General features: G+C 33.7%; 2 protein-coding genes across 4 annotated transcripts in view; one reads left to right on the top strand and one right to left on the bottom strand.

Annotated features, from left to right (window-relative positions):
- The window catches only part of DECR1 (2,4-dienoyl-CoA reductase 1), a 275,997-nt gene that overhangs the window by 189,112 nt on the left and 66,005 nt on the right, over nt 1-20,880 (bottom strand). The window lies entirely within an intron of this gene.
- CALB1 (calbindin 1) overlaps nt 1-20,880 on the top strand; it is a 40,321-nt gene that overhangs the window by 7,419 nt on the left and 12,022 nt on the right. Inside the window, exons 4-5 of the mRNA XM_074199935.1 lie at nt 17,508-17,591; nt 17,971-18,027. Of these exons, the coding sequence (XP_074056036.1) occupies nt 17,508-17,591; nt 17,971-18,027 (141 nt within the window). The remainder of the gene's footprint in view (nt 1-17,507; nt 17,592-17,970; nt 18,028-20,880) is intronic.

The raw sequence follows: 20,880 nt of genomic DNA, 5'->3' as shown, positions 1-20,880 counted from the left end.
ATTGAAAGGATCAGAGATAGCATATACATATAAATGTTAGATATTATTACTACTATTAGTAGTAGTAGTAGTAGTAGTATGGCAACTGGAAGACAGTGGATAGAGTAGAATCAGGAGGACCTGAATTCAAGTATGATCTCAGACACTTAACAGCTGTGGGACCCTAGGCAAGTCACTTATCCCCATTTGCCTCAATTTCCTCATCTGAAAAATGAGAGAAGTAAATGGAAAAATACTCCAGTATTCTTGTCAAAAAAAATCCCACATGAGGTCACAGAGATTCTGACACAATTGACACAACAAACCCCCCAAATTATTATTATTATTATTATTATTATTATTATTATTATTATTATTATTATGTAACATAGGCAGTGTTTGACCAATTCAGGGCTTTGAAACCAATAACCATCTTTTTTTTTTTACTTTTTTTTATTTTAGGCAATGGGGTTAAGTGACTTGCCCAAGGTCACACAGCTAGGCAATTATTAAGTGTCTGAGGCTGGATTTGAACTCAGGTACTCCTGACTCCAGGGCTGGTGCCCTATCCACTGTACCACCTAGCCACCCCAATACCATGTTTAATGTAAATTTTCAGGTTTTCTGGCCCTTAATATGGTTTGTTCTTTATTACTCCATGTTGCAGGATGTTATTTTAAAACTTCTCTTCTCAAGGGGCACCAAGAAAGAGAGCACCAGCCCTGGAATCAGGAGAACATGAGCTCAAATCTAACCTCAGACACTTACTAGTTGTGTGACCCTGAGCAAGTCACTTAATACCCAATTGCCTTGTTAAAAACAAGGTCAACAACAACAAACAAAAATTCCTTCTTGATGAAACATTACATCACAGGTCTAATATATTAGCAATTTATTTAATTAAAGCTCTTCAAAATATAAAAAGGTGCTTTGTAAAAGAGGGGCTTGACCTGACCTTTGAAGCCAGTATTTGACTTCAAAAACTAAAATACAAAATAAGCAAAAAAAATCCTTTCTTGATGAAATTTTATTATACCACAGTTCTAATATATTACTAATCTATTTTATCAAAGCTCCTTAAAATATAACACAATAGTTTATAAAAGAGGGACTTGATCTAGGCTTTGAAGTAGTATTTGAATAGAGAGAAGTCAGGGAAAGAGGAAAGGGTGTGCCAAAGAGGAAAGGATGTTCCAGGTCTGTTGAGACGTATGAAAAGAAAGGAAAAGAAAAGAAAGCATTTCTAAAATGCCAACTGTGAGCCAATCGCCATGCTAAATGCTTTACAAATATTTTTCTCATTTGATTCTCACAGCAATCCTACAGAGTAGATGCTTTTATCCCCATTTTACAGGTGAAGAAAATGAGGCAAACAGAGATTAAGTGACTTGCCTAGGATCATATAGTTAGAGAATGAGACCAAATTTGAATTCAGTGTATGTTAAATAGCATGTCTTCTTAAAAAAATTGAATTCAGATCTTCTTGACTTCAGGCCCAGCTCTCTACAACATGTTGGAAGTTTAGTATAGAGGCTTAAATAACTCTAATGAGAGTATATATTTGGAATCTGTAAAAAATTATAAGATTTTAGAGTCTTAAATGTCAAGATGGAGAGTTGAACTTTATCTTGTAGATATTAAGCCATTTAAGGTTTGTAATCAAAGGAAGGACACCAAATTATATAATCATAAAACTTTAGAAGAGACTTTTAAGAATATTCTACTCCAATCTTCTCATTTTACAAATGAGAAAATTAAAACAAAAGGAAGTTAAATGGTTTGCCCAAAGTCAAGGAGCTGGATACTGGAAACAACTGAGCTAGTTTTTTCTTGGTAGTAATTTTCCTAATACAACCTTGTAGTGGTTTAATTTTTAAAAACTAGTCTGGTATGTAGGATAGATTGGAGAACATGAAAGTCAGAAAAAAATAGAATACTTACAATAGCCTAAGGAACTGCTGAAGGAACAGTAAAGATGGCTTCAAATACCATAGAATAATTTTAGTGAGGAGTTTAAGAATTTAGATGTGAATCTTTGGCTTATTCAACCTGAAATATGATGTGATAGTTGAACTTAGAAAGAATATAAATGTATATAACATATAGTTCATTTAAATTACATATAAATATGTATTATAAAGAAAGGAGGTATTACTAGACTAGATGGGTTCTGAGATACTGTCCTCCTCCAGATCTATAACTAACATAGTTACATAAATTAATAATCATTTATTAATCATTGCATCAGACTCTTTGCTAAGTATTAGGGATAAAAATCACAAAACAGTCCCTCCCTTAAAGGAAATACATTTTATCGGTGGACACACACACACACACACACACACACACACACACACACAAACAAATAGTACATGAAGAATAAAAAGATCACCCAGGAGGAAGGCACCAGAAGCTGAAGGGATCAGGAAAAGTCTCATGTAGGAGTTTACATTTGAGCTGAGCTTTATAGGACTCTAGGAAATCTAAGGGGCAAAGGAAAGTACATTCCTGGCAGGTGGGACAGCAAACATACTGCCAGAACCAAAGAGCATACAACCTATGTAAATACTTTAATGCTTTTTTAAAAAAATTAAATACATGGATAAATTGGGTAGACACTCTCAAAAGCAGTTAGGAAACTGAGTTACAGGAAATGAATGCAAAATGTGCACATCAAACTTCTTAGAAAATTTAACAAATACCATGATAGTCAAAAATGTTCTAAATACATTCTGACTAATAACTCTTCTGCAGAGAATGACGATTAAAATAATTAAAAATGAAGACTGAATGATTTAACAGCAAAGTAATAGAAATTTCATCTGTGGAATTCACATTAAAACACAGAGATCTTTTCTAAGAGAGTGTCAAATCTGCAAGCTTTTAACTAATTCCATTAGGCATCTTTTCCTGATAAAAAGTTAGTGTTTTCCTCTTGATGCTGGATCATCTTGTTCTTGTTGGTTGTTGTAGTTGAGTCATTTCAGTCATGTCCAACTCTTCTTGACTCCATTTTGGGATTTTCTTGGCAAAGATGCTGGAGTGGGTTGCCATTTCCTTCTCAACTCATTTTACAGATGAGGAAACTCAAATGGGGTTAAGTGATTTGCCCGGGGTCATATAGTTAGTAAGTATCTGCATTCATATTTGAACTCAGGAAGGGAGTCTTTCTGGCTCAAGGTCTAGAATTCTATCCATTGTGCTACCTCTGTAGATATAGGTAGAGGAATATGATAGATGTGCATGTGCATATAGAGATACATATTAAATATAGACAACCAGGGCAGCTAAGTGGCACAGTGGATAAAGCACCAGCCCTGGAGTCAGGAGTACCTGGGTTCAAATCTGGTCTCAAATACTTAATAATTACCTAGCTGTGTGGCCTTGGGCAAGCCACTTAACCCCATTTGCCTTGCAAAAAACCTAAAAAATATATATAAACAACCTATGCTCAGCACATCCTATATAGAAATCTAGTACTGATTCTAGTCCTACAAATTCATATTGACAGATGGCCCCCCATCAATTTTTCCCAATATATTTTTAAACATGAAATTAACAAGATGACATAATAGAATAAAAAGATAATTGTACATGGAAATGCATACATATCTTTTATATATAATTTGATATTCCTTTTAAATATATAATAAAATGATCACATAACTTTTTTCTTCTCTCCCCACTATCTTTTAATTTATTTAAATATTGTTTATTGAAATAAATTTAATTTATTTAAGTGTATATATATATATATATATCAAGTGCCAAATGTATGCCAACCATTGTGTTTGATTCTAGGTAGGTATGAAGGAAAATTACTAAATAGTCCCTTACTTTAGGGAGCTTACATTCCATGGGGAGAAATACTGCATATTAAAAAAATTAAATATGAATTCTCTACAAGGTAATTTCTGAAAGAATTGAAATATCAGTTGAAATATAGGCTTACTGTAAGGTGACACTTGAACTGAGTTTCAAAAGAATCCAAGAATTCCATGATGTATAGAGGAGTGAATATTCTAGGAATGGGAGCAATCTATTTTAAAGGTCAAGAGAAAAGATGTAATATTGTATAGAAAAAGACAGCAGCAATTTCATCAATTTGACTAGAACATAGAGTGTAATAAGGAACCAATGTTCTATAGGTCTAAGAATGTTAACCAAAGTCAAGACTGTAAAGAACTCGTTTTAAAATTCCAATGAGTGAGTTTTCAATTTATTAACAAAGGCAAAAGGAAGCCACTAGTATTTTTGAGCAGTTGGAGATATGGTCAAATCTAAGGTTTGAGCTGTGATTTTTGGTAGCTCTGTGGAACACAGGTCAGAAAATTGAGGTAGGGAGACCAATTGGGTAACTAGGTAGAAAGTGGATACAGTGCTGGGCCTTGTCAGGAAGACTTGAGTTCAAATCAGTCTCAGATACTTACTAGCTATGTGACCTTGAGCAAATCATTTAACTTGTCTATCATAATGGCATCAACTTCCTACTGTTGTTGTAAAGATCAAATAATATAATATTTGTAAAGTACTTAGAAGAGCACCTGGCTCTTCCCCACTGTTACATTAGTCCAACTGAGCTGGCCTGAGCTGGGATGGTAATTATATTAGTAGATATAAGGGAGGGAAATTTTATGAGTGCAGATAAGGGGACAAGGTTTATTGGGAATGTGGCATCAGCAAATCTTGGAAACTATTTGGATGTGGGAGGGCAGAGAAAAAGAAGAGTCAAGGATTACTAGAAGGCTGATGAAAGAAGTGGGAAAATTAAGAAAATAGAGGTCATTGGGGAAAATATAATGGAAGGAAGGAAGGGAGGGAGGGAGGGAGGAAGGAAGGGAGGGAGGAAGGAAGGAAGGAAGGAAGGAAGGAAGGAAGGAAGGAAGGAAGGAAGGAAGGAAGGAAGGAAGGAAGGAAGGAAGGAAGGAAGGAAGGAAACATTTACTGAGTACTTGCTATGTGAAGGACTCTGTCTTAAGCAATAAGAATGCCGATAAAAGTAAGATGAAAAACAATTCCTCCATTCAAGTTGCTGACATTCTAATGCAGGAAGACAATATATAAATGGGACCTGATAGGCAGGAAATTGGAAGAAATGAAGGATCCTAGAATGGGGCATGGTTTTGAAAGCTGGAAGTGAATAATATGGCCTGGAGTCTCAAGAGGGACTAAATAATGAGAAAGGGGAGTAGCCACTTCAGAGGAAAGATCACAGAGAGGGTGTCATGGAGAAGAGATCCGAGGTGCTGGAGAATTTCTAAGATGAGATAGAAGCAAAAGCATGGTTTTTAAAATTCAGAAGTAAGGGACAAGAGCTGGAAAAAGAATAAAGTCTGACTTGGACTCTAACAAAAATGGAGGCTCCAGGAAAAGCTCACATTGGAAAAATGGGTTATGTTTTGTTCTGAACAATTTGAGTTTGAGATGCCATTGCAACATTAATAGGCAGTTGGAGAGGTGGGAATGGAGTCCAGAAGAAAAACTGTATGGAGATGATAGTGAATCCAGAGGAGATACTGAGATTATTCAGAGAAGAGGGTATAAGACCAAGACCTGATGTGTACCAATGCAAAGGAATGGAGATAAAAAAAAAGAAAAAGAAACTGGAGATTGGTCCAAAGGGTGGAAGGAGAACGAGGAGAGAATAATGCAATAAGAGAAAAGATGGTAAAGGAGAAATTCAATAACATCAAAATCACAGAATCAAAAAAGAATTAGTCTATCAGATTTGGCAACTAATATGTCACTAGTATTATTGGAAAGAGCAGCTCCAATTGAGTGAAGAGGTGAGAAGTCAAAATGCAAGAGTCTGAGAAATCAGGAAGAACAAGAAGCTCCAAAGAAGGCAGGCTCTAGGATTATAAAAGGAGCTCTGGATTTGAATCACAAATTCTTATTTGCCACCATGTCACCTATGTGACCTTGATCTTTCCACACCTCAGTGTTCTTATCTGCTAAATAACAGTACTGGATGAAATGGACTCCAAAGTCCCTTCCAACAACATACCCAAGGTCCAATAACTCAAGAACAGCTTTGAAATTCTATGCTCTCTCCTTGGATGCTCCAAAGTCAAGACCTCTAGATTTGATTTAAGCATAACAGCGAAGAACCATCTGGCTCTACCTTTTGGCATAGAGAACCAACTTCTTGCTTCAGAGGAACACACACACACAAAAAGAAGTTTATTATGTGGTCAGAGACTCAAAGATAAGGGAGCTAAGGGTGCTAAGGAAAAAAGCCTGTTTCTTAAATGGGGATAATCATAATTATATAATCAAAAAAGGCTGTGAAATGCAAGCGTGCTTTTCATACATGTAGATAGATAAGAAAGAAGAAGATGCTTATTAAAATAATCACACTGGTCATTTATAAAACAGCATCTAAAGTCCTTTACAAACCTTCAAATATATATAAATGCTGGCTATTATTATTTTAGTGTGTGACACACTTGAAAGGAACTCATTGATTTTCTTGAGTTATCACAGCCATATCCTATATACTTTTTTGTTATTAAAATGTTCTTAGAATTATAGAATAGAAAATCTGAAAGAGGTCTTAAACATCATCTAATTCAACCAATATTCAGAATATTCAGTAAATGTAAGTTTTTTTCTATTTTTTCAAAGATTCCATGTTAATAATAAATAAGGAAATGCTGATTGCCTTATGCTGCCTTACACATTTAATGTACACATTTCAATGAGAGTAAAAGGAAAGCAACTTGTCATTTTGGTTTAGTGAATTGAAGGAGTGGGGATAATAACTAATATGACAAACTTACAGTTAAGTTCTGAATACAAATCCTGCCTCTGACATTTAACTCGTTACATGATCAAGCAATTAACTTAATGGGGCTAAATAAAATCTGCTCCATCTGCCTTATAAAACTGACACAAGATTCAAGTGAGATAATGTATTTAAAATGTTTTACAAACTTTAAAATCTTATATAAATGTCATAATCATTATTGTTATTATTATGCAAGCCTTATTTTGTTGTTATTGAAGAAATTACATGTACAAAGCACATTTATTCAATATCAAATTTACTAACTGCACTGAGAAAAGATGGAATATTACAATTGTTTTTAATGTATTTGAGCCAATCAAGGTAATTCTATGCCTTTCATTATTTTATTTACATGACTGCATCAGTACTTTTCCTTTTGCCTGAACTTTCACCCTTTCATTCCTTTTATCAAAGAATTAAAAAAAAAGGTGAAAAAAGTTCCACAAAATTAACCAACACATCAGAAGTCTGCTAATATCTGGAGTATCCCATACCTATAGTTCCCCATTTGTGAAAAGAAGAGGAAGAGGTGTTTTCTCACATCTTTGGGGGGGGGGGTCAAATGTGACCATTATAATTTAATAATATTCCATTTCAATTGTTTGGTTGTTATTTCTATTCACATTGTTGGAGTTAGTATGTATTATTTTTCCTATTTTCCTGATTTTTGCTTACTTCACTTAGGATCAATTAACATGTTTTCTCATACTTCTCTGTATTCCTTTATAATGTTTCTTTGAGCCCAGTAGTATTTAATTATATACATGCACTACAACTTGTTTAGCCATTCCTTAATTGTTGAACACTTTCTTTGTTTCCAGTTCTTAACTAAAACATAGGGTTTTGCTATAAATATTGTGGTATACATGGGACTTTTATTTTGATGTTGACTTCCTTGTGTGTATGTCTAGCATTGGGCTCTCTGCATTAGTTTATTCACAATTTCAATAGCTTTCCAGAATAGTTGAACAAATTTACAGCCTCACTATCTAATGTATCTATCCTCTCATAATTTCTCCAATATTACTGAATACAATATGAAACATCAAAGACATTTGAATTTTCCTTTCTCTCATTGTTAGTCATTTGGAGCATCTTTCCTATGGCTGTTAATAGTAAACAATTCCTTTTTTAGCCTATTTGTTCATTTTCCTTTAACATTTATCTATAGAAAATGGCTTTTGCTTTTATTTATATTATTACTAAATATCTTGGATTATCATATCCTTTATGAGAAATAATTGGTTCATTTTTTTTTCTCAGCCAACCTTTTTATCCTAGTTCCACTTGTTCAAGGGCCATAACCCTTTCTAGTCATTTCCTTCCTGTCTAAAACAGTAATCTCCAAAATGGGGACTGTAGCCCCTGGGGGATCATGGCTTGACCCCAAAGGGTAGAAAGATAGGTCACATCCTGCCTTCTTCCCCTTTTACAAATCATGGATTTTTCTCCAACATAATAATATGACTCCCTTCACCCTTCAGTACTCATTAATTTTGCTTTTACCCATAACTGGTCTTCTATGACTCTATTGAGCATGGACCCCATAGGATTGGCATATCATAATCTGATTTGATACCTGCAATAGCTTCTCAAGCAAATTTTTACCACTCAATACATCCACAATCCATGTCCACAGGATTACTATAGTATCAGTCTCTTTGCTTAAGAAAAAAGCCAGTGAGTAAGCCCTCCCCAAAAGCATGCATTCATCCATGTACACACATATATAATATATATAATGCATAAACATATTTGTTTTTTAGTTAGAAAGAGTAAGTAGCATATGGTGAGCAGTCTTGGGTATATAATATTATAATATCAGATTGCATTAACTTTCCCTAAATTCAACACATCTTCTAAACTTCCCTATTTCTGCAGAGGGAACCTCCATTTTTCCAGTCTTCCAAGTTCTCAACTTTCTCCTTTAATCTTAACTTTTCATTTAACTTAAGTTGTTCTCTTCAAAATTTTTAATAATCTATAAATTGCTAAAAACTGCTTGTCTTTTCTCCATTTCCTTCCTTCTTGACCTCTTCATAACATTAGAAACTGTTGACCATCTAAACGATCTCTCCTCTCTGAGTTGTCATGACATGCTTGATTCTCTTATCTGATTATCCCTTTGCAGTCTTCTTTGCTGGATCATCATCTACATCATTCCATGTAACTATGGGCTTCCCAAAAGTTTCCTTGGTCTTTTCCATTATACTTTCTCACTTTATGATTTAATCAATTGGCGTGGGTTTAATTATTATCCCTGAACAAGTAATTCTCAGATCTACAAATACATCCTTAATCTCTGTCTTGAACTCTAGTTCATCCTCACAAGCTGCCTATTAGATACTTCAACTAGATTGTCCCACAGACGAATAAATCCAGCATGTGCAAAATAAGATGCATTGCCACTCCCTGTCTTCAAACTCACTCCTTTTTCTGAAATTCCCTATTTATGTGAGATATCAACATTTTTTAGTCAAATGTGCTCTCAACTTTAGCATTATTCCAGATTCTTCACTTTCCATCATCACATACATCCAACTATTTGGCAAATCTTGTCATTTTAACTCTATAATATCTCTACTATATGTCCCACTTTTCTTACTCACACAGCCACTACCCTAGTTAAGGCTTCATCACCTCTTGTTCTAGAATTTTGCTATTCCCTACTAATTGGTTTCCCCTTCCTCAAGTTTCTTTTTACTCTATTAAACCATTTACTCAGTTACCAAAATGGTTTTCCTAAAGCATAGGTCTGACCATGTCACTTTTCCCTTTCCCAGTAAACTCCAGGGGTTCCTATTGACTTTATAAATAGGTATTATTTCTATTTATCTCATACTTTTTCTTTTCTATCTTGGTGCTTTCTGATCTACAAAATGATTAATACACATATATGTACATATTATATTGTATTTATGTATGAATACATACATATAATATGTGTGTATGTGTATGAACTGTATGCACCATAAAGGTTAAGGACACATGCTCAAAAACATTTAGAACATGTTACTCTGGTCAGAAAAATGGATTCTGTGTCTCGCTTGCTTCCCATTCCTATATAACAGAGCATCTGAGGAACTAAAAAAAGAGTAGTGGAGATGTAATCATACTTAGTGGGACATGATAGCTACCTTCAAATGTTTAAAGAGCTATCATTGAGAAGAGGGAGGGAACAGAAGGCATAATCATTGTGAGTTGATGACAAAGTATAGGAAAGTAGATCTGGAATTCATGTAAGGAATGATTTTCTAACAATTCTGTCTAAAAATGAAATAGAAAGTCTTGTGGGGAAAAAAGTGATTTGTCTTTCCTTAGAAGTACTTAAGGAGGGACAGCTCGGTGGCACAGTGGATAGAGTACCTGCCCTGGAGTCAGGAGAACCTGAATTCAAATCCAGCCTCAGACACTAAATAATTGCCTAAGTGTGTGACCTTAGGCAAGTCACTTAATCACATCGCCTTGCAAAAAAAAAAAGTGTGTAAGGAGAGAGTGGATGACCTGTCCAATTGGTTCAATTAAACATTTCTCAAGCACCTGCTATGAAACAAATAGCACATGCATAATAAAATAAACACAAAATATATACAAAGTAAATATCAAATAATTTTAGGAAAGACCCTTAACAAATGAGGGGATCAGGATGATCCTCAGGTAGAAGGTGATACTTGAGCTGGCTCTTACACACGATAGAGGTGAGGAGGGAAAACATTCCAGAGATGGAGGGGTGGCTTCATATGTGATATTCATTTTAACTCTATAATATAATGATTTAATCAATTGGCATGGGTTTAATTATTATCCTTGAACAAGTAATTCTCAGATCTATGAACACATCCTTAATCTCTGTCTTGACTTCTATATATAATAACATATAATAACTCACAGAATATGATATTTGAAGAATAGTGAATAGACAACTATATATATGTATTTATTCTGTAATAAAAGGAAATATTTATATAATGCTATGCAAACATGAAATCTACTTAAAGAACTTTCAATGAATGCAATTCTGGGTCTACCTCACATAGAAATCAGAAACTGTTTGTAAGAGATGAATGGCAAATTCACATTACTACTCCCAGAATTCTGTATCTTGAATATTATTTTTTCCAGGCACATTTTGCAATTATTTCTCAAAATATTGTGGGAAAGTTCTTTCCAAGTTGGTATTTAAGTAATTCAATGAGTACATAATAAATTTATGATTATGAAAGCATTAAAATTTTTCTGGACATCGTCAATATGTATCATCTCCTTTTTCTGAAAGTTTTCAAACACTTCTTTCAATGACCCACAGCTTCCTCATTAAGAAGCCTATTATTCTATTAGTCACATATTCTGCCAATCAACCCAATATCACACACACACACACACACACACACACACACACACAGACACACATACACTCACATAGAAAAAGCATCTTGATTTTTCCTTAATCTCTGAGTTTAAGATATAGTGAACTCTTAATTTTTATTCTCTCCAGAAAATAAGAACTAAAGGGATAATGCAGGCAAAGGGGAAAATTAACCTAGGAAACGAGGGAAAAACTCTGTGGGGAATGTGCTAAAGACAATAAGAGTTATTTAGCCCATCTTTTTAATTCTAATTAAACCCTCAACCAAGGACAGAATTCTTCCATTCTGAGAAACTCCTTAGTTATTTGGGAACAAAGATATATTAAAGCCAATCAGTTAGTCAAAAGCATTTATTAGGTGCTTAGTATATCAATAACAGCTTAATATATAGCACTGAACATTTACAAAAACATTTTCTCATTTAACCCTTAATTGGATTTTGTCTACATTTTACAGATAAGAAAATAGGCACAGAGATTTTTAAGCAATTTTCCAGGGTAACATAGCTAATTAGTTGTGAGGAGAATTTCAGAATAACACAGGAAGTTTCCACTGTTTGATTTAAACTTGGGTCTTCCTGACTCCAAGTCCAGTATTTTATCCACTTGGCCATATAGCTCCTTCCTATGTTCCACACACATTGTGCTAAACACCAGGGAAGGCAAGAACAGTCCCCACATATAAATAACTAGGCACATAAAAATAGTATAGAATAAAGATCATCTCAGAGGAGAAGCCACAAGTAGGTAGGGGGACTAGTAAATACCTTCCATAAAAGATGGGATTTGAGCTGAGTCTTGAAGGAAATCAGTGGTAGACGTGAGGAGGGAAAGTATTCCAGGACTGTCAGTTTTTGTGCAAGTAATATCAAGTAGATCAATGTGTGACAGGGAGAAAAATGTGAGGAAACCAGAAAGTTAGGAAAGTTTCAAGCTGTGAAGAACTTTAAATGTCAAATGGAGATCTTTTGGATCCTAGAGGTAAGAGGAAGCCCAGAAGTTTAATTAACTAGGAGAGTCATTTGGTCAGACCTACATTTTAGGAAAATGATTTTGTCAAGGTTAATGGACATAGTTTTAACTTATTTAATTAATTAAATTTATATTAAAATTTAACACTGATCTTTAATATTGAACTTGCTTAGTAATTACATTTAGTTTCATTTAACACATGAAATGTCATTATAATTTATTAGTCACTTCCTGTAAGGTACCACCAGAATTCTTTGTCTATTCATTCTTATTCATTTCCTTCTATATCATTGTAATTAGTCAAGACTTCATTCCACTCTGTCTTCATTTCATAAAGGTCATCTTATATTTTTCTGTATTCTTCACACTTGTCAGTCTTAACTGCATTATAATATTCCATTATGTTTGTGTATCATGATGCATTTAACCATTTCCTTGTTGGACATTTAGGTTACTTCAGTTTTTTTTTGCAATTATGCTTAATGTTTCTATGAAAATATTTGAACATGCTATCTTTTCATGGCTATTATTTTTAATATATCCAGGGTATATTCCCAACAATGGAACTGTTAGTCAAAAGATATGACTATTTTTGCTAACTTTCACCTCATACTGCCATTTGATTCTTCAAAGAAATTCTACAAGTCTACAATTCCACCAGTTGACAATACTGCCAATATTAAATTTTGTTTATTTTAATAGTTTTGCCAATTTAATACATAATTGCATCTTAATTGATATGATAAACATATCAAAAAAACTTAGTCTTGGATACTTAGATGCTTGCACTCCCTTATCTTACCTTGCTATTTCTCCCACCTTCCCTTTGGAAAGGAAGTCCTTTCTCCTTCAAAACCAATACTACCTGTTTTATTTTGCCATTACATTAGTTCAGGCCCTCATTCCTCTCTCCTAGGTTTCTGAAACGGTTTTCTAAATAAGAACCCAGTCTTTTCCCACTCTAATCCATTGTCTACACAGTTGTCATAATAATTTTCCTAAATTAAAGGTCTATTCATTTTCCACCCAGCCTCAAGAGCTTTCTTTCCTATCTCTATGTCAAAATACAACCCTCATTTAAAGGTTTTCATAGCCTGGTTCCAGTCTACCTTCTTGAATTATTTCATATTATTTTTCTTAATTCATGCTATATTGTAGCCAAAAAGGCATACTTCCTAGCTGTTTTCCATATTCAGCATTTCATCTCCTTGCTTTAGAGCCTTTCCTCCCTAACTGGAACACTCCATTTCATCACCTCTATCTTGAAGAGATCAGAGCTCCATTCACAAATTAATTCAGGTGCTATGTCCTCTAGGAACTCTTTTCTGGTCACCCTGGTTCTCAATGATCCTTTTTTCTCCAGATTATTTTACATTTACTTTTTTTTTAGTTTAGCAACTAAATTACACTTACATTACTAATTATTTTACATTTACTTATATGTATAAATTGTATCTCTTCAAACAGAAAATAAAGTCCTTAAGAGCAAGGATCATTTTTCATTTTTCCTTCATATAACTAAATAACATTGTAGTTATGGTGTCTAACAACATCATTCACATAGTAAGTGCTTAGTATATATACTTGCTGAATTCAAATAATTCACCATTGACTCTCAAGGAATTTAAAAGTTTTGTAAGGGATAAGACAAAACCATAGATAACTAATAATAGCCAATATTTTTCTTTCAGTTATTCAACTCTGATTTAATATGTGCTTGCTATGTAATGTGCATTTGAGAATTACAAAACACAAAGTATTATGAGAAGTCTGAAAGAAAATATTGCTTCTTTCATGGTGATCAATGCAGGGTTACTGAAAGAGATTGTATTTGAGTCAGACTTTAAAGATTAGGAATTCAAGGTAAAAAGAAATGAGAACATGAATGTGCAGACCACAGGGAGAAGATAATTGTTCATTTTAGATGAACTACAGAATGTATGAAGAGGAGACGGAAGTCTGAAAAGTTGGGATAAGATTAGTTGATGTTTGGTCTTAGTATTGAGCAAAGGATTTGAAGCTTTGCCTTAGAGGAAATGGTAAGTCATGAAAGACGTTTGAGGAGGAATCATATCAAGAACTGACTTTTACATCTCTTTCTAGTTAAACCATCTCTGCGTGTTTTTATTACCCCCACATACAACTTCTCCCTTCCCACCCACCCCATATCCCATTTTGTCTTTCAGGGCTTTGGGATTCTTTTATCATTTCTATTTTTTTCCTCTAACTTAATGAACACTTATAAGTGAAAAACTGGGCCAAGAATATATTCACTGGTATAATATTCACATTTTCCCTTTTTTTTCCAGTAAGAGGGTAATCTCATTCATGTGGATATTCCTTTACACAGTAAAAATCATACTATATCCATGTTTTCTCAGCCTCCACAACTTTTGTCTATGCTCTTACCCAAATCCTTCATAGAGAATTCTATTCACCAATCTGGGTGCTTTTCTCTAGATCTCCTGAAACGATATTGATCCCAGTAGAGTGGAATGTTTATTAGTTATCCCTTATTTTCACTACATGATTAGCCTGCTTTTTTATATCAATTACATCACTGCTTATTAGTAATAATTAGAGCCCACTCATGCCCACCACGTAACTCTTCATTGTAGTTTCGGTGATACTCAACTTTTATTTTTCAAACGTTGAGGTGATAAAATTGTCAACTCTAATATGATCAAGGAAGTACTAGAGACAAGGAAAAATTTTGTTAATGAGACCTTTTGGGGTAAAGCTATTAAAAGACTAGCAGTCATACAATATTATCAGAAGAATTCTGGTATAAAAAAGATGAGCATTTGTTTTAAGAAGAAACCCAGATTTATTAAAAGTTTGAACAAATTCCCAAAGACAATCCAACCTACTTTCCTTCTGTTCTGAACTCAATTCATTGTCTGTCTAAAATGTCTGGCCAAGACATATGACAAACCACAAATATGGTTCACCTGAATATTAATGCAAATAATAGCCATTTTTCATGATAGAGAAGAGATTTCTAGTAGATGCAAAATGCTTGCTGATGCTCTGCAAACAAAGCTCTGGAGAATAATTTATTTCATTTATTAGGAAATCCTCTTAAATTTGAACTCTGTGACATATATATGTTATTACTCCATAGGCTCTTTATGTATCTTTATGTACCTAGTGTTTTGCTTTTTGTTTTTCCCCAATCAGAATGTTAATCTGTTGAGATCAGGGACCATGGTTCTGCCTTTTTTGTACTCCTGGTAGTTAATAGCCTTCCTGGCATATAATTCTTTTATTAGTTGTATATCTTCATGGGACATCTTTTTAGATTTTAATGTTATTTTAATAGTCAACAAACCATAAGCTCAGTGGGATCCTGTGTTCCTTATATCTTTCAGTCAGCTATATGACCATAAGTTGTAAACTATAGAATCCTATGTGGAAAAAGTCTACCTATTTCCTTTTATACCTTTATCAAGGATACCTTCAAAGTGTGAGTGCTGATTATACCAAATAAAGGGGGCATATGAATATGTGCTTTTGATATTTTCTTGGTCTTTTTTCAAAAACTCCATCATTTTTCCTAAGAATTTAGCATGTTCTCTTCTTCCAAATAATTTGAGAATTAATATTTCAGGACCCTCAAAATTATTTCACTACCACTCTCAGCTCTTCCCACTTCTACCCAACACATCTCATTAGATAATTTTGACTACTTTTTTCATTTTTATTATTAGTGTCAATCTTCCTTCATCATGAAACATATTAGAAATTGTGATGTCAGAGTTCATCATCATCAATGGAGAAAATAATTCAATAAAGAAATCTTTATGTATGTTTCCATTTTGGGTATACTCATTGTCTTCCTTCTAGTTTCATCTCCTTCACAATAATCTAGTTTAACTACATATCTCAACATCTTTGCTATAAAATTGTTTTTCCCTCCACTTATTCTCAATGTTTCATGAGGTGTTGTCATATCTTGACAAAGAAACCAAGTGTTAGCTAGTTGAGGCAATGTCTAGACTTTTTGGTTCTTTTGTTCATTGTAGAGATTAATTTTCCTTGGTTAAATTTCCTAAGGAAATGACAAAAGTCTGTTTCAAATTTGTTCTTTTATGCATTTCTCTAGTTTTTTTAACAACTTGTTTAAATAGGTTAAGTTGAAGTTACATCAATCATAAATATATCTTCCTTCTTAGTTTTTACCCATTTTTCTAATATGACACTTTTTTATTTTGTTCTAGCAAGACAATTGTTTGAAAGTATACAAATGACTGATTAGAGATGATCTAGGTAAATGGTCATTTCTATTAAATTATAATCAATTTCTTTTTTTAAATGCCATTTGATGCTTGCCATGTCTAATGATTCTTAACTTTCTTCTTGAGGAAAAAGTATTCATTCATTTAGGCATGAGGCTTTTATCTCATCTTCACACATGAAGGAAACTCATTTTGTTGTAATTCACTCTGTCTCTTGATTTGTCAGACGCAAGAGTGCATGTCTCAGATTGTGTTGGGAGGGAAAAGAAAGAGGGAAGATGATTTTGGCAATGTAACACTTCTACCACAAAGAGTATAGAATATCTCTGAGGGAAACTATTGTTTTGTATACCAGATAATTAGTAATAAAATATATAAAGATAGCACCAGCCCTGGAGTCAGGAGGACCTCAGTTCAGATCAGACCTCAGACACTTTATTACTTATCTGTGTGACCTTGAGCAAGGCACTTAACCCCATTGCCTTACCCCCCAAAAGGAAAGAAAAATAATAAATAAACAAATAAATAAACAAACAAACAAACAAAATATACTAAGGTAAAAGGCTTATGTCTCTTAGCTCTCTACTTCTGTCTCTCACTTTATCTGTCTTTTTCTATCTCTCCTTTCTCATCCCACCCCACCCAAATCAGAATTTAAAAGAATAAGGAAAAAATCTATAGTATGTTTGGCTAGGCAGAAGAAAAATTTTTGCTTGGATCATTTTTAAAAGTAGATCACATTAGATCACACTGAAAAGAAAATGTTTGGAACAAATTGCCAGTGGCATGGGCAAACATTCCAAACGATACCAATAATATTCCTACAGCAACCAAAAAGAAATTTTTTCATCTCTTGTATTTCTGTCTAGTATGACTAATTCTGGAAAGAAAAGTGTTGGGCAGATTGGAGAAAATATTTAACTTAAAAGGGAGTTACCTTGATTGGAATAACAATTCTAAACCATTTTAGCTAGTGTATCCCAGGCAATTTTCTTTTTGTGTAAAACAGAAATGACACATTGCCTTACAAGTTGCTGTGAAAGCCTGCTTGGCACATCTTAGAATACCATAAACGTGCAAATTCTTATTCTAGTAACCCAAATAAAAGTGTTACTCTCAAGTTTCTCAAAACAACAATAACTTCCTTTCTGATCTTTTACAGTTGGCTCATGTATTACCAACAGAAGAGAATTTCTTGCTTCTCTTTAGATGTCAGCAGCTAAAGTCATGTGAAGAATTCATGCAGGTACTGGGAGGCATGAAAAGTCCCCTTAGAGGAAATTGCAATGATCAAGAATCAATACTCATTTTAGCATCTACTGTATGTCAGGGTAATAAGTAGAGGCAATTTCTGCTTCATATATTAACTAACTGCAGGACCTTGTGGAAGTCACTTAACCTCTCTGAATCTCTGTAAAATGAAGGTGGACCTTAGAGGTCCTCTAAAAATTCTTCCATTTCTAAATCTAAATGATGTAATGGCTAATTGTTCTAACGAACAAAGGAAATGGTACATGAGAGAATGCACTTTGTAAAAAAAAATCATGATGTCAAGCATTTTGATTATAATTATCTTACTAAATTATAATTATCTTACTAAAACTGTTGTACATCATTACTTTCAGACATGGAGAAAATATGACACTGATCATAGTGGCTTCATAGAAACTGAGGAACTGAAGGTAAGTGAATAAAAATGTGAAGCAATTTTCCTTTCTAACATAATTCTGAAAGGTTAAGGACTCAATATGGGGTGGGAGTGGGGGAATCTAAGTATGAATTACTCCTAGCCAGTGGTTCATTTCTCCCAAGGGTTCCTAAACTGAGGTTGAGAAACTTGTTTTTAAAAATATTTATGGGCTAGCTGTGTGGCCTTGGGCAAGCTACTTAACCCCATTGCCTTGCAAAAACCTAAAGAAAAATATTTATGGGGCAGCTAAGTAGTTCAGTGGATAGAGCACTGGCCCTGGAGTCAGGAGGACCTGAGTTCAAATCCAGCCTCAGACCCTTAATAATAATCTGTGTGACCTTGGGCAAGGCACTTAACCCCACTGTCTTGCAAAAAATCCAAAAATAAATAGATAAATAAATAAAAACTATGTCTAGGTGACTCCCTTTGTAATCCTATGCATTTAAAAACATTTCCCTGAGAAGGGATCCATAGACTTCACCAGACTGACAAAGAGGCCAGTGACACAGAAATTCTTCCACATCTACAATAACTGTTAGCAAATAGAAATGAAGTCTCCCCTTCTCCTTATTGTGATGATAAAATTGTTCTTTTAGGGTACTGTTTATGAATTTAAGAACTATAAAAATTTAATCCCTTGTATGGGAATTATACACAGACTAGCACATCTAAATCATACATGCAGACCCCTTAGGTCATAATTATTAATATTATATCTGTGACGAGAACTTACTTTCATTATTATATCCTTAACATTTTTTCTAAAAATATTTCCCCTCAAAAGAAATCACTGAAATTTGAGCCAAACTTTAGGAAAATTACACCTTTGAATAAATTTATTAACATAGATCTTATAATTATACAAAATGAAATTATTTGCTACTAATTGAAAAGTATAGAAAAATTATTCTTTTGACTTGTTATATGGATATCAAAAGTTCTCAGTCTAGATGACCATGTTATCTTTTTATCCTGGATAAGTAAAACTAAAAACATCTTCAAGAATCATTAATGATTACCCATTTCAATTGTCAGAGGAGAGGAGTATAATCATTCAAAATTATTTTTCTTCTAATTTCCCTGTTGTTTAGGAACCTTAAGAGTCAATAGAATTCTAATTAAGACAATGACTAAACATGATTCCAGAGGACTGATGATGAGCTATTTTACCACCTCCTGACAAAGAAGTCATGGATTCAAGATGCAGAACATATTTTTGTTCTGCTTTTATTTCTGAACATGGTCAATGGGGAATTTGTTTTGCTTGACTACATTTGTTACAAGGGGGGGTTGGTATTTATTTTCTTTTAACAGGTTTTGTGGAGGGAAGAAAGGAGTTGTGGAGAAGGAGAGAAAAATACATTCTTTTTTATTAAAATAAAATGCTTTTAAAGGAATTAGAATAATAAAAGGACTGCTTTGCATTTGAAAGGTTGCATATTATAGTGAATGCAGAAATGCAGAAATTTTTTTAAAATTTAAAATTTAAATTTTTTAAAAAAATTATCCAAGAAGGGGCAGCTAGGTGTCACAGTGAATAGAGCACCAGCCCTAGAGTCACAAGGGCTTGAGTTCAGACCCTTAATAATAATCTACTATGTGATCTTGGGCAAGTCACTTAACTCCATTGCCTTGAAGAAAACTAAAAAATTATCCAGGAGAAATAGGTTTTATGTTTTCTGTCCTATACAGAGTGATAAGTTATTTAAGTCGAAAGGTACTTTAGAGATGGGATCTACTTCGCACTTCTCTGCCTTTGTGCAGAAACATCATGTCTGGAACATATTCTTTCCTTATATCTTCCTTTTAGGAATCCAGTAGATTCTTTCAAGGCTTAGCTTGTGACAGGAAACTTTTTCTGATCTCCTGGTGATTATGGTCTTTCCTCCCAATACCATTCCTCCAAGATACATAATTTTAATGTATACTCTATATTAATTTAATAAATTAATTAATAATAATATGGACATATTCCCCATCTCTCTACTCACACCAGTGAAATTCAAGTTCCATGAGGTCTAGGAATGTTTTTATTTTGGCTTTTGTATATTTAGCACCAGCACAAAACCTATCAGTATATTGTAGACACTTGACAAATGGTTATAGATTTTGAATTGGAAGGGACCTTAGAGACCATCTCTTCAAGCTCATGTTATAGGTAAGGAAACTGGGACTCCAAGAACAAGTAAATAACAGAAAAGAGTAAACAAGTAAATAACAGAACCAAGATTCAATCCCACCTCTTCCTGAAAATTCAGTGCCCTATCCACTCTATTATGTTGCTCTTTATTTACTGAAAAAAAATGCATCTCCTCATTTGACAGACAAGGAATTCATTTTTTTATTTTATTTATTTTTTATTTTTATTTTTCCTTCCATTGGGTCCCAAAATTATATATTCAAGTTATTTCCTAACTCATGCCCATTCCTGACTTTGTATTATTCTAAAGGTCTTTTAAAGGCAACTAGGTGGCACAGTGGAAAGAGCTTAAGCATAAAGTAAGGAAGCCCTGGTAATGACCCTGGAAAGTCGCTTAGTCCTAGTTGCCTCGATTTCCTCATCTGTAAAATGAACTAAAGAAGGAAATGGCAAACAACTCCACTATCTCTATAGCAAAAATAATCAAATGGAATCCTTTCATGTCAGAAACAACTGAACTACAATAATAACAACAAAGATATATTGCCTTACATCTTATCCTCAGAAAAAGAAGTTAAACAGTTTTCTTCACAGGAGAATATGAATATTGCTAAGGGGAAAATCTGGACTTGATCTTAATGTTTAGAGATATCCAAGAATTAAATGGACTGCCACAAGAAATCAGTCTTTAAATTGATAGTCTTT

The sequence above is a fragment of the Macrotis lagotis genome, chromosome X (assembly GCF_037893015.1).
Source record: "Macrotis lagotis isolate mMagLag1 chromosome X, bilby.v1.9.chrom.fasta, whole genome shotgun sequence".
Classification (NCBI taxonomy): domain Eukaryota; kingdom Metazoa; phylum Chordata; class Mammalia; order Peramelemorphia; family Peramelidae; genus Macrotis; species Macrotis lagotis.
Note: the sequence above shows the minus strand (reverse complement) of the source record. Positions and strands in the feature narration are given on the sequence as shown.